This window comes from Bombina bombina, chromosome 1 (genome assembly GCF_027579735.1).
Source record: "Bombina bombina isolate aBomBom1 chromosome 1, aBomBom1.pri, whole genome shotgun sequence".
Lineage (NCBI taxonomy): Eukaryota > Metazoa > Chordata > Amphibia > Anura > Bombinatoridae > Bombina > Bombina bombina.
In genome coordinates this window covers 143973792-143987899 of record NC_069499.1, presented here as the reverse complement: position 1 = coordinate 143987899, position 14108 = coordinate 143973792, and the positions used below count along the sequence as shown (strand labels likewise).

The window sequence follows — 14108 nt, the reverse complement described above, 5'->3', positions numbered from 1 at the left end:
GATACCAAAGACAAAAGTTTTTTCAAATGCTGAAATAAACTAAAGGAGTTATTTGAAAACAGCTCAATACACTCCAGGTAAAATGTGTCATTCTGGACAACGTAAAAGGGAAAGAATAGGGTACATTGTCCCTTTAATAAACAAAACACGTACAACATATTTTTGATGTGAGATATATCTGAAAGTTATGCTTTTTCCCCATTAGAGGCTCGAAAGTTTGGAATTTGTATTTTTATTGCGCAAACTCATTCATTTTTTTTAAATTCTGGTCCAATTGGTTACAATCAAATAACATACTAACATACCAGCCAAGGATTTCAAGTGGTATCCCTGTGCTGCTACTAATTTGCACATTATGTTAACAGTAAACGATTTATTTTAAATATCAAAAGAAACGTATAACAACGTTCGACATATACTGCCAATAATTTGAACCACTACACTACCTCTACGTGGGTCGGCAATTATAATAATCAGGCACGCAAAGGACAGCATAGTGCTGACGTCACCAACGTGGGCCTTGACAGTCGGGCGGGAAGGTCTATCAAAAAAGGGCAGCGAATGAATGGGTTTGTTATGGGTAGTTAGAGTGACGTTGAGTTTGTCTGGTCACCTTTATGAGACTTTATGACCTGGGAGGACCGTGAAGGGTACCTGGAATAATGAAGCTGCAGTGTGATGTAGAGGTGATCAACAGGATGCTGCCCACCTACGGTATGAAGAACCGAGGAAAGGGCAGCAGGGCCATGCTGTCTATCGGGAAGCAGGAAAAGCGAGGTGCCATCTACATAATGATTTGCACTCAGAAGGATAAAGCGGGCTCCAGATACAAGGCAAGAGCATTGCTTGTGTTACATCACACAGTAGTTAGTGGGTGGTCGGTGGTGAGATCGGTGTTGGCAGTAAGATCAATTAGCCTTTTATGATTCTGATCAGCAAACTTTAATTAACCAGAGGACACTTACAAAGAATTCAAAAAATCCCTCCTCCTTACCAATCCTGATGCTTTCCAGATTTATTACTTCCTGTATTTTTATTTATTTAATCCTAAATATAAAGGGTAATTGTTCTTTTATAGTGTATTGTGCCATGTCCATTATTAAACTCACCCATGATAGTTTATTATTAGTAGGAATAATTAACATGCATTAGTTTAAAAGTATTAGCATTTGATATTCATGTTTACAGTAGTAATATGAGATCATGACCAAAAGCAATAATTAAGTGGGTGCTTATTATTATGTGATCAGTACATACCTTACTAGAGGAAGGTAATACATAGGCTGATCTCTTATGCTTATTTGAAGGCAGAATTTCAGCAGGGATAGGCAAGGTGTCTGTACACGGACACTGGTGTCCGTGACTAGCCCTTGCAGTGTCCACCACAACCTTAGTATATCTTTTCTTTCTGATTAAATAATAGGAATAAAAAAAAATATGTAGTGTGAATAAAGTTAGTGGCTTGTCAAGAGACTGCTAGCGATATTGGGTGATAAGTTATGGAATAAATAAAGCCTGAGTGAAATACTGGATTTGTATCTGCATCTTTATAATAGCACCCAGCTCTATACAAAGACACAGTAGTGGTACTGGCACATGCGTATAGCCAGACAAGGGTTGGTTATAGGGTCAGGGGTATCTGCATCAATATAATAACACCCAGCGCTATATAATGACACAGTAGTGACACTGGCACATGCGTATAGCCAGACAAGGGCTGGTTATAGGGTCAGTGGTATCTACATCAGTATAATAGCACTCAGCTCTATACAAAGACACAGTAGTGACACTGGCACATGGGTATAGCCAGAGGAGAGCTGGTTATAGGGTCAGTGGTATCTGCATCAATATAATTACATCCAGCACTATATAATGACACAGTAGTGACACTCGCACATGGGTATAGCCAGAGGAGAGCTGGTTATAGGGTCAGTGGTATCTGCATCAGTATAATAGCACCCAGCTCTATATAATGACACAGTAGTGACACTGGCACATGGGTATAGCCAGAGGAGGGCTGGTTATAGGATCAGTGGTATCTGCATCAGTATAATAACACCCAGCACTATATAATGACACAGTAGTGACACTGGCTCATGGGTATAGCCAGAGGAGGGCTGGTTATAGGATCAGTGGTATCTGCATCAGTATAATAACACCCAGCACTATATAATGACACAGTAGTGACACTGGCACATGGGTATAGCCAGAGGAGGGCTGGTTATAGGATCAGTGGTATCTGCATCAGTATAATAACACCCAGCACTATATAATGACACAGTAGTGACACTGGCTCATGGGTATAGCCAGAGGAGGGCTGGTTATAGGACCAGTGGTATCTGCATCAGTATAATAACACCCAGCACTATATAATGACACAGTAGTGACACTAGCACATGGGTATAGCCAGAGGAGGGCTGGTTATAGGATCAGTGGTATCTGCATCAGTATAATAACACCAAGCACTATATAATGACACAGTAGTGACACTGGCACATGGGTATAGCCAGAGGAGGGCTGGTTATAGGATCAGTGGTATCTGTATAATAACACCCAGCACTATAAAATGTTTTTAATTTCAAATGTACCTTGGTGTCCTTCACTAAGGTCTGTACTTTGGAAAATGTCCGCCACAGCCTTTGTCTGTGCCTATCCCTGAATTTCAGTCAGAGCCTTCTGAATTGAAGCAGCAATAAAAGTCATTGCTGAGGGTACGCCATCTGCATCCATCTGTAAATGTGGAACAGAAGGAGTATTTGAAATCATAGATACACCATTAGGACAAACTCCCCTTACAAACATAGTTCTCTGAGGGGGGAAAAAACAGACTTCAATATACACTGAAGCACATCATACTTTGAACCACCTCCAAAAGGAGGCAAAGTTTAAACTGAGATATGCGTGAGGTGGGTGGAGCATTTATTGGCTTTGAGGTGTGGGAAACTTTGCCTCCTCCTGATAGGAATGTATATCCCATATGTAACAAATCATGGACTCTCATCACCTATATGAAATAAATCATATTTTGACTATATCCTAACTTGTTTTATGTCCCTTTAAGGAAACCATAGTGGAATGCATTCATTCTTTGCACAGCCTCCAATATTTCGGCCATATTTGGTCACTGCCTGGAACTACCCCCGGTAAATAGCATTGTAATAGTATGTTTGGCTTTTAATTTTCATATAAAATTTGTTAACCCCTATCTTAAAGAAAACTTGTGTGTTAATGAGGTGAGTATTTTCCTGCATCTATCCTTAAAAAGCAGCCCTCCTGTCACAAATAGTTTTTATGTTTCAAGTCAGTAAGCTGTCAGAGTGATGAGACATTGATGACAGTGATTTCCAGCTTTGAGAGATCACTATGAAAAGAACTAGAAAAAAAAAATTATTTCTATTTCTCTCTTTTCATGATGATTTTAACTGCTCTTGAAAAAGGCAGCTGTGTCTGCTGAAACCGGTTAAGCTTTTTTATTCATACTTTGAGCTTTATATTGGATTTTATTAAAATTATAAATCCCTGTCATCAATACTTCAGATGATTTCTGAATAACTTCAGAAATTATGAATCAGGCTTCCTCCAATCGTTGTGTTGCCCCACGAGCTGGACGCCTAAAGGGGCACACACCTATTGGAGGAAACCGAATTCATCCTCAATCTGCTAATGAAAGCAGCAGATGTGGCCGAAGGATCGGCGTTATGTTTACCATAACGCAAAGGTAAGTATTTTAAAAAATAAGCATCTTTGTAAACTTAAATGAATGTTTGTCTGTTTTTAAGTTATTTATTACTGGGCTTATTACAATACAAGCCCAAAATCATTGTGATCTCTGAATCGTGGCTAATTGCAAAAATACCTGACTCTGCCATTGCAATACATGGGTATTCATGCCATAGAATTGACAGAGCAAAGAGAGGAGGCGCGATTGTAGTTTGTTGACAATTCCACAAAGTTCACCCCCATACAAAAATCTAGCTCTCCTGCCACCTTTGATTTCCTTTCTGGCAAAATTGAGATCCCATGCAGTAAATCAATCATTGTTGCAGGAATCTACCGCCCACCTAGCTCCCCTGTGCATTCCATTTCGGACATAGCACATCTCCTTAGAGAATCTATAGCTGAAAACCCAAAAAGTGAAATTTTTGTTTTTTTAAGATTTTAATATCGATTGGCTGAATCCAAAAAATAACAGTTGTCGCTCGCTGTTTAAATCTTTGCAGCTAACACAATTAATCTCCTCCCCAACGCGCATAAACATCAAAGCCATAATCATACCCTGCTTGACTGGATTCTCTCCACTTCTCCTGACCGAATCCAGGAGGCAGGTGTTCTCCCTAACAATTTCAGTGACCACTACTTAGTGTACTGCATGCGCAAAATAAAGGCAACTAAATCCTCTCCCAAGGTTAAAATCACCAGGTCCTTCAAAAAATGTAATATTCAATCATTTCTAAATGACATCAAGAGCCTCCCCTGGCACAGATTAAACCAAATCCCAGATCTAGACTCTGCAGTTGAATTCTTTGAACTCCTACAAGTTTGGAATTTACATGCCCCGCTGCGTAAGGTGAGAGTAAAAGGAGCACACTTGAATTGGATCACAGCTGACCTCATTCAAATGTACCAGTTTCGGGATTCATTGTGGTCAAAGTTCAAGCATACTGGCCCTATGAACGATCACTGTGTATATAAACAATGGCAAAATATATGCACTAAACAAACAAAATTGGCCAAGGCCCAATATTTCTGTGAAAATCTGAACAATAACATATCTAACCCTAGAAAGTTTTGGAAACTCATAAATAACTTACAAAATCCACCAATCCACTCCCAACCCTCTACTGTCAATGTGGATAACCAAAACCTGCAACTCCCCTTAGAAGTAGCAAATGCCTTTAACAATGAAATGAAATGAAAAACCAGTCTGGACCTGATCAAATCCCAGCAATACTGTTGAAGCTCAGTGCGCCGGCAATTGCTAAACCTGTCACAACCCTAATTAATGAATCCTTGATGTCTGGTTACATACCCAAACTCTGGAAAACTGCAAGAGTAGTGCCTATTCATAAAAGTGGGGAGTTAACCTTGGTTTCTAACTATCGCCCTCTATCATTGCTCCCAGTATTGTCAAAAATCTTAGAAAAATACGTCCATACGCAATTATGCGAGTATTACCAACTATCTGACCCCTGATCAATCAAGTTTTCGACCAAATCACTGCACTACAACTGCCCTCCTAAAAGTTTGCAACGACATCCAAGCTGGCATGGAACAAGGAAACCTAACTGGAGCTATTTTCCTTGATTTTGCAAAGGCTTTTGACACAGTAGACCACGACATACTACCGCTCACACTAAAAAAGCTCTGGTATTGCTGATCGTCCGTTAACCTGGTTTAGATCATATGTATCGGATCAATCACAACATGTCTCCATTTATAACAGTGACTCCCTCCCTCTCCCAGTCACGTGTAGTGTTCCCCAAGGTACCATTCTCGCCCCCCTACTATTCACATTATTTATAAATGATCTGCCTAATGTCTGCAAATCCTCAACTGTACACATGTACGCAGATGACACAGTAATCTATGCAAACAAATCCGATCTGCCGCAGCTTGAAGCAGTACTCAAAGACCAGTTCACAGAGGTAGAAAAGAGGATCTCAAAAAAAACAAACTCTTCCTAAACACTGACAAAACTGTCACAATGATCTTTGGAACAGGTAAAATTAAAAAATTCCCATCTGCGCATCAAAACAAAATCCAATTGCACACTAACCGCAGTCCACTCTTTCAAATACTTGGGTATGTTGTTAGACCCTAATCTATCTTTTGGCCTCCACATGCTTATTTTTTTAAAAAAATATTTTAAAATACTTGCCAGCATTTTTACCTAATTTAGCTCTTTTTTTTTTTTTTTTTTTTTTTTTTTTTTTAAAGGGACACTGAACCAAAAAAATTTATTTTGTGATTCAGATAGAACATGCAATTTTAAGCAACTTTCTAATTTTACTCCTATTATCAATTTTTCTTTGTTCCCTTGCTATCTTTATTTGAAAAAGAAGTAATCTAAGCTATTTGTTTGATTTAGAACCCTGGAAAGCACTTGTTCATTGGTGGATGAATTTATCCACAAATCAGCAAGAACAACCCAGGTTCACCAAAAATGGTCCGGCATCTAAACTTACATTCATGCATTTCAAATAAAGATACCAAGAGAATGAAGAAAATTTGCTAATAGGAGTAAATTAGAAAGTTGCTTAAAATTGCATGCTCTATCTGAATTACGAAAGAAAAAAAAATTGGGTTCAGTGTCCCTTTAATTAGGTCTTTTAATATATGCTGATTTCAACATGTTTTATGACACTTTAAAGGGATACTAAACCCAAATTATTTTACTCCTATTATAAATTTTTCTTCGTGTTCTTGCTATCTTTATTTAAAAAGCATGAATGTAAAGCTTAGGAGCGGTTTTATTTTTGTTCAGAACATGGGTTACGCTTTCTTATTGGTGGCTAAATATAGCCACCGATAAGCAAGTGCTATCCAGGGTGCTGAACCTTAAATGGGCCGGCTCCTAACTTTTGCAATCTTTATTTTAAAGGCAGGAATATAGAGAACAAAGAAAAATTGATAATACAAGTAAATTAGAAAGATGCTTAAAATTGCATGCTCTATCTGAATCATGAAAGAAACAATTTGGGTTAAGTATCCCTTTAACCTCTGGCCAGACCATTTTTCAATTTTCTTAACTTTAGGGACCAGGGCTGTTTTTACATTTCTGCAGTGTTTGTGTTTTAGCTGTAATTTTCTCTTACTCATTTACTGTACCCAAACATATTAGATACTGTTTTTCTTGCCATTAAATTGACTTTCTAAAGATGCCATTATTTTCATCATATAATCTATACTATAATTGCGTTTGTAACGTGTCCGTCGCCAGTTGCACACGCATCCTCGAAGGAATGTTGGCAGCGCGAGGCAGCCAAAAGAATTCGCTGCATCCAGGTAGTTTCTGAAAATGGCAGGGTGGTGAAATAATCCACCGGGATGCAGCAAAGGCAAACAGAGCATTATAAAAAAAAAATAACCGTCCGCAATAAGTATTAAAAAGAAAAAAAAACAACAACCTAACCACCCGTACGAAGTATTAAGAAAAAAAAACCTACCTAATAAAATTATTAACCCCTAAATCCGCCAACCCTAACATCGCAAACTACCTAATACATCTATTAACCTATAATCCGCCATACCCCCACATAGCAAATTAATTTATTAACCCCTAAACCACCATCCACCACCAACGCAATAAACTAATTTACCTACTAACTCATACACCGCCAACCCCCACAACGCAAATAACTAAGTTAATGACTAAGCCCCCTAACCTAACACCCTCTAAATTAACCCCTTAATTACATAAAATAATAAAATACTACATTACTTTAAAAAAAATTACATTAAATTAAACAAAATTACAGAAAATGACACATTATCCAAAAAAAACAACTTAATCCCTATGAAAATAAAAAAGCCCCCCCCAAAATACCCCCCCAATCTAAGAATAAACTACCAATAGCCCTTAAAAGGGCTTTTTGTAGGGCATTGCCCCAAGTTAAACAGCTATTTTCCTTAAAAACAGTAAACCCCCCACCCACCGAACCCTCCAAAATAAAAAAAACGCAACACTAAAAAAACCTAAACTACCCATTGTGGGCATTTGTAATGGCATTCAGCTCTTTTAAATTGCCCAAAAAACCTAACCTAAACCCCCCCCCCCAAAAAAAAAAGCCTAACATTAAGCCCCAAATAGGTACTTACGGTTCCTGAAGTCCGGCAGAGAAAGTCTTCCAGGCGGGTCCATCATCTTCATCCACAGCGAAGGCGGAGCGGTGTTCCCAGATGTTGCGCTCCTCTGTGGCAGCGCTCCTGGAGATTCCTCTTCATGCGATTGTCCGCCGCAAGGTACCCCATATTTATATAGTTATATGCGGTACCTTGCATTCCTATTGGCTGAAATTTTCAAAATCAGCCAATAGGATGAGAGCTACTGAAATCTTATGATTTGAACAGCCAATAGGGTTTCAGTAGCTCTCATCCTATTGGCTGAAAATTTCAGCCAATAGGAATGCAAGGTACCCCAAATTGATTGCGGTACCTTTGAGATTGATCCGTCTGGAAGAAGACCTTCTCGGCCGGACTTCAGAAACATTGAGTATATATTTGGGGCTTAGGTTTAGTCTTTTTTTTTGTTATTTTTTTTTATTAAGATTAGGGGAATAGAATTATTGAAATAGAGCTGAATGCCCATACAAATGGGTAGTTAGTTTTTTTTTTCTTCTTACTGTAAGATTATTATTTGTTTTTTTGGGGGGTTTGGTAGGTTTAGGGTTGTTGTTTTTTTTTTTTTTTTTTTTTTTTTAAAGGAAATGCCCCACAAAAGGCCCTTTTAAGGGGTATCGGTAAGTTTAGTATTAGTTTAGGTTTAACTTTATTATTTTGGATAGCTTTGTTTATTTTCTGGGTTTTTTTTTTTTTTGTTTTTTTTACTTGTAGCATGGGGGGGTTGTATTTTTTTTTTTTTTTTTTTTTTTTTTTTTTTTTAAACCTAGACTGCCCTTTGGGCAGGCTTATCGCCTAGTTTACTATAAAACAAAATTATAACATATGATGAAAAAATTGAAAAAAACAAAACATTTTTTTTCTAACTTTGACCCCCAAAACCTGTTACACTTCTACAACCACCAAAAACACCCATGCTAAATAGTTTCTAAATTTTTTCCTGAGTTTAGAAATACCCAATGTTTACATTTGTTTTGTTTTTGTTTGTTTTTGCAAGTTATAGGGCAATAAGTACAAGTAGCACTTTTTGGTACAGTATCTCACTAAAGGGAGTAAACCCCTCACATTTTTGTAAATATTTTATTATATCTTTTCATGTGACAACACTGAAGACATGACACTTTGCTACAATGTAAAGTAGTGTGTGCAGCCTCTATAACAGTGTAAACTTGCTGTCCCCTCAAAATAACTCAACACACAGCCATTAATGTCTAAACTGTACACCCCTAAGTGGAAATGTCCAAATTGGGGCAAATTAGCCAATTTCCGTCCCCGGTGTCGTGACTCGTTAGTGTTACAAGGTCTCAGGTGTGAATGGGGAGCAGGTGAGTTAAATTTGGTGTTATCGCTCTCACACTCTCTCATACTGGTCACTGAAAGTTCAACATGGCACCTCATGGCAAAGAACTCTCTAAGGATCTGAAAAAAAGAATTGTTGCTCTACATAAAGATGGCCTAGGCTATAAGAAGATTGCCAAGACCCTGAAACTGAGCTGCAGCATTGTGGGCAAGACCATACAGTGGTTTCACAGGTCAGGTTCCACTCAGAACAGGCCTCACCATGGTCGACCAAAGAAGTTGAGTGCACATGCTCAGTATCATATCCAGAGTTTGTCCTTGGGAAATAGACGTATGAGTGCTGCCAGCATTGCTGCAGAGGTTGGAGGGGTGGGGGGGCAGCCTGTCAGTGCTCAGACCATACGCCGCACACTGCATTAAAATTGGTCTGCATGGCTGTCGTCCCAGAAGGAAGCATCTTCTAAAGATGATGCACAAGAAAGCTCGCAAACAATTTGCTGAAGACAAGCAGACTAAGGACATGGATTACTGGAACCATGTCCTGTATTCCGATGAGACCAAGATAAACTTATTTGGTTCAGATGGTGTTGAGCGTGTGTGGCGGCAGCCAGGTGAGGAGTACAAAGACGAGTGTGTCTTGCCTACATTAAAGCATGGTGGTGGCAGTATCATGGTCTGGGCCTGCATGAGTGCTGCCGGCACTGGGGAGCTACAGTTCATTGAGGGAACCATGAATGCCAACATGTACTGTGACATATTGAAGCACAGCATGATCCCCCCCCCCCCCCCTCGGAGACTGTGCCGCAGGGCAGTATTCCAACATAATGACCCCAAACACACCTCCAAGACGACCACTACCTTGCTAAAGAAGCTGAGGTTAAAGGTGATGGACTGGCCAAGCATGTCTCCAGACATAAACCCTATTGAGCATCTGTGGGGCATCCTCAAACGGAAGGTGGGGGAGCGCAAGATCTCTAACATCCACCAGCTCTGTGATGTCGTCATGGAGGAGTGGAAGAGGACTCCAGTGGCAACCTGTGAAGCTCTGGTGAACTCCATGCCCAAGAGAATTAAGGCAGTGCTGGAAAATAATGGTGGCCACACAAAATATTGACACTTTGGGCCCAATTTGGACATTTCCACTTAGGGGTGTACTCACTTTTGTTGCCAACGGTTTAGACATTAATGGCTGTGTGTTGAGTTATTTTGAGGGGACAGCTAATTTACACTGTTATACAGGCTATACACTCCTTTACATTGTAGCAAAGTGTAATTTCTTCAGTGTTGTCACATGAAAAGATATAACATATTTACAAAAATGTGAGGGGTGTACTCACTTTTGTGAGATACTGTATTTCATGCCACCATTTCACAGCCAAATACGATCAAAGAAAAGAAATAGTTAACTTTTTTTTCACAAACTTTAGGTTTCTAACAGAATCAATAACGGCTTATGCAAATGGTTGTAAATGCTTCTCTAGGATCCCCTTTGTTCAGAAATAGCAGACATATATATGGCTTTGGCATTGCTTTTTGTTAATTAGAAGGCCGCTAAATGCCGCTGCGCACCACACTTGTATTATGCCCAGCAGTAAAGGGGTTAATTAGGTAGCTTGTAGGGTTAATTTTAGCTTTAGTGTAGAGATTACCCTCCCACCCCCTGATCCCTCTCAAACAGCTTTCTTCCCTCCCCCACCCCCAAAGGTCACCCCCATCTTAAGTACTGCAATAAAGTCTGCCAGTATAAAAATAAGTGCGTGTGTGTAGAATTTCCCCCCCCCCCCCCCCCCCACCAAACAGCTCTCTAACCCTCCCCCTCTACCTGTTTGCCACCATCTTAGGTACTGGTAGCTATCTGACAGTACTAGGTTTGCTGGAAATAAGGCGTCTTAAAAAAAAAAAAAAAAAAAAAAATATATATATATATATATATATATATATATATATATATATATATATATATATATATATATATATATATATATATATATATATATATATATTCTATAGTGTAGTTGCCCCCCTCAATACCCTACACGCCTCCGAGATCCCTTTCCCAACACTTCTCCCCTCTACCTCCTTTTCATTCACTGAAACTTTTCCGTAGTGGTCCCACCTGCTCCCGCCCCTCACACACACCCTCAGCGATGGGCCGCCCATCCGCCTCCCTCCTATCCCTCCCACGAATCGGCACCATCGCTGGCCGATGCAGAGAGGGCCGCAGAGTGACCCTGTTTGTTCACCTGTATATGTGTGGGTTCACACATTCATGTTGTGTTAATGGAGATGTGAATATTCTTTAAAATGTCTGTAATTTTATTTGTAAACCTCAATAAAAAAAATTTTTTATTTACCACAGAGTATTTATCTGAATATTTTTGTGATTAGCAGCTTTTTGGTAAAATATATTGTAACTAGATCTGTGCATTCAGCGGTTTAGTTCACTGTGGAACAAGGCGGCCGTTTACAGCATTCATCTCTTCGGAACCGTATTTCCAGATCTTAGTGTGTTGCACTTTCACAAGACTAAATCTAGCCACAAAAAGTGCCGAATGCCGCAAGCAGCCACCACCTTGCGCATTTGGCAGTGAACAAAACTGCAGAATGCACATATCTAATTGTAACTAAGCTACAAGAGTTTGCTTTTAAAGACTCTTAGGTCTAGCACTTTAAGCCTTGTTTATAAAATTGCTCTGCATAGCAAATGTGTTTTTTGTTTTTTTTAACGGCACACAATATAAGTATGTTAATACTTGTAAAAGGGGGGCTTGTTGCTAGATATTGCCTAATTCTAGAACCAATTCTAGATGCATAAGATAATTATTTGCAACTGCCAACTACAAGCAGTTTTATACTCTCTTTATTCTTATGGACTGAAATTCACATTTAGATTCTTTGTCAAGCATGCCAAAACAGCAAGCGAATGTGTTTTATAACTGGGTTTTACACATAGAAGCACTATTCTAGTACAGTACAGCTAGGATTTAAATTGATTATGTCGAGGTAAGGGGTTTAATTGCACTCCATTGTTAAAACTGCAAATAAATCCACTTACAATCACGTGCCTATAGATTATTCACTATTCGTACTTTTGCGCAAACACTGATACCACTGTATAGAATGGCAAATTTGAATTTTCCATCTGGCTCTCGACTATTTTAACTAACTTTATTCATCAACCATTGATAATTGAATTACAAACCATCTGCATACATAGTAAATTGTTTAAAGTGAATGTAAACTTTAATGAATTAAAGGAGAGTATCAAATAATCTTAAAATAAAAAACATGGGCACTTTAATTCATTAAAGTCTTACCTTTTGCTTTATGGAAAGCAGATCGTCCACCCGCAGCTCCTGCTTTCTTTAGCAGATAAATGACATATCCGGCTTCCTCCAATCGTTGCGCACCCCCTTTGGCGTCCAGCTCGTGGGGCAAAGCAATTATTGGAGGAAGTCTGATTCGTCACTGATCTGCTAAAGAAAGCAGGAGCTGCGAGCGGTGGATCGGTGTTATGTTTACTATAATGCAAAGGTAAGTATTGTAAACTTTAATGAATTAAAGTGCCCCTGTTTTTAAGATTATTTGATACTGCGCCTTTTTAATTCATTAACGTTTACATTCACTTTGAAAGCATTTAAAAAAGGTTATTTTTGTCAGGAAATGTTGCATTGTTTTGCAGTCTAAGGCACATCTCTTGTTTATTGTATCAAATTTGCTGTGGCTAATTCTGATCCCATGTTTAGGGTTCGATATTAATTTGTATAAATCCCTCTTTGAGGTGGCGGTTGAATCAGTTAATAAGCATGGAAAAAAATATTGTTAGGAATTCAAGAATTCAGTTATGCAAAAAATGGGCAGACTTTTTGGGCCTTATATCATTGTTAGACCGCTGCATTGTAATTATTATTAGTTATTTGTAGAGCGCCAACAGATTCCGCCGCGCTATAATCAAAGGCAGAACAATTGGGTAGAGGGCCCTGCCAAGATTTGCACTGTTGTAGTCAGCTCTTAAGAAGGTGATCTACAAACAGCTGGACTCTTAGGCTTACATGCTAAGGGGGGTTCAGAGGATAGCAATGGAGGAGAAGAACTGGTATGAAGTACGGTCAGCATAGGTTGTATGCATCCCTGAACAGTAGAGTCTTTAGGGAGCGCTTGAAGCTTTCAAAACTAGGGGAGAGTCTTGTGGAGCGAGGCAGAGAGTTCCACAAGATGGGAGCCAGTCTGGAGAAGTCCTGTAAATGGGAGTGTGATGAGGTAACAAGAGAGGAGGAGAGTAGGAGGTCATGAGCAGAACGAAGGGGACGGGAGGGAGAGTATCTGGAGACAAGGTCTGAGATATAGGGGGGAGCAGTGCAGTTGAGGGCTTTGTATGTCAGAGTGAGAATTTTGTGTTTGATCCTAGAGGCAAGAGGAAGCCAGTAAAGGGATTGGCAGAGAGGTGCAGCAGATGAAGAGCGACATGTAAGAAAGATGTGTCTGGCAGAGGCTTTCATTATGGATTGTAAAGGAGCTAGGCGGAAGGTGGGGAGACCAGAGAGGACATAGTTGCAGTAATCGAAGGGGGAAAGAATGAGAGAGTGGATTAAAATCTTAGTAATCTTAGCCAAGGACTGAATGAGAGGAGTGAATGAAAGAACTGAGTCAAATGTGACCCTGAGACATCGGGCATGCGGGGTAGGGGTAATGATGGAGTTGTCGACGGTTATAGAGAGATTGGGGTTGGAGATTTTGTAAGAAGGGGGAAAAATTTGGAGCTCAGTTTTGGAGAGATTTAGCTTGAGGTAGTGAGAGGACATCCAGGAAGAGATATGTGAGAGACGGTGACACAGTTTAGCAAGGAAGGAGATGGGTCTGGTGCAGAGAAGTAGATTTGGGTGTCGTCGGCATACAAATGATATTGGAAACCGTGGGACTTTACTAGGGAACCTAGTGTAGATTGAGAAGAGAAGGGGACAGAGCCTTGC

General features: G+C 39.6%; 1 protein-coding gene across 1 annotated transcript in view; it reads left to right on the top strand.

The window, feature by feature from the left end:
* Positions 1 to 551: 551 nt before the first annotated feature.
* Positions 552 to 14108, top strand: part of LRR1 (leucine rich repeat protein 1) — a 53560-nt gene continuing 40003 nt past the window's right edge. The window contains exon 1 of the mRNA XM_053697668.1: positions 552 to 833. Coding sequence (XP_053553643.1) covers positions 663 to 833 — 171 coding nt within the window. The 5' untranslated portion in view covers positions 552 to 662. The remainder of the gene's footprint in view (positions 834 to 14108) is intronic.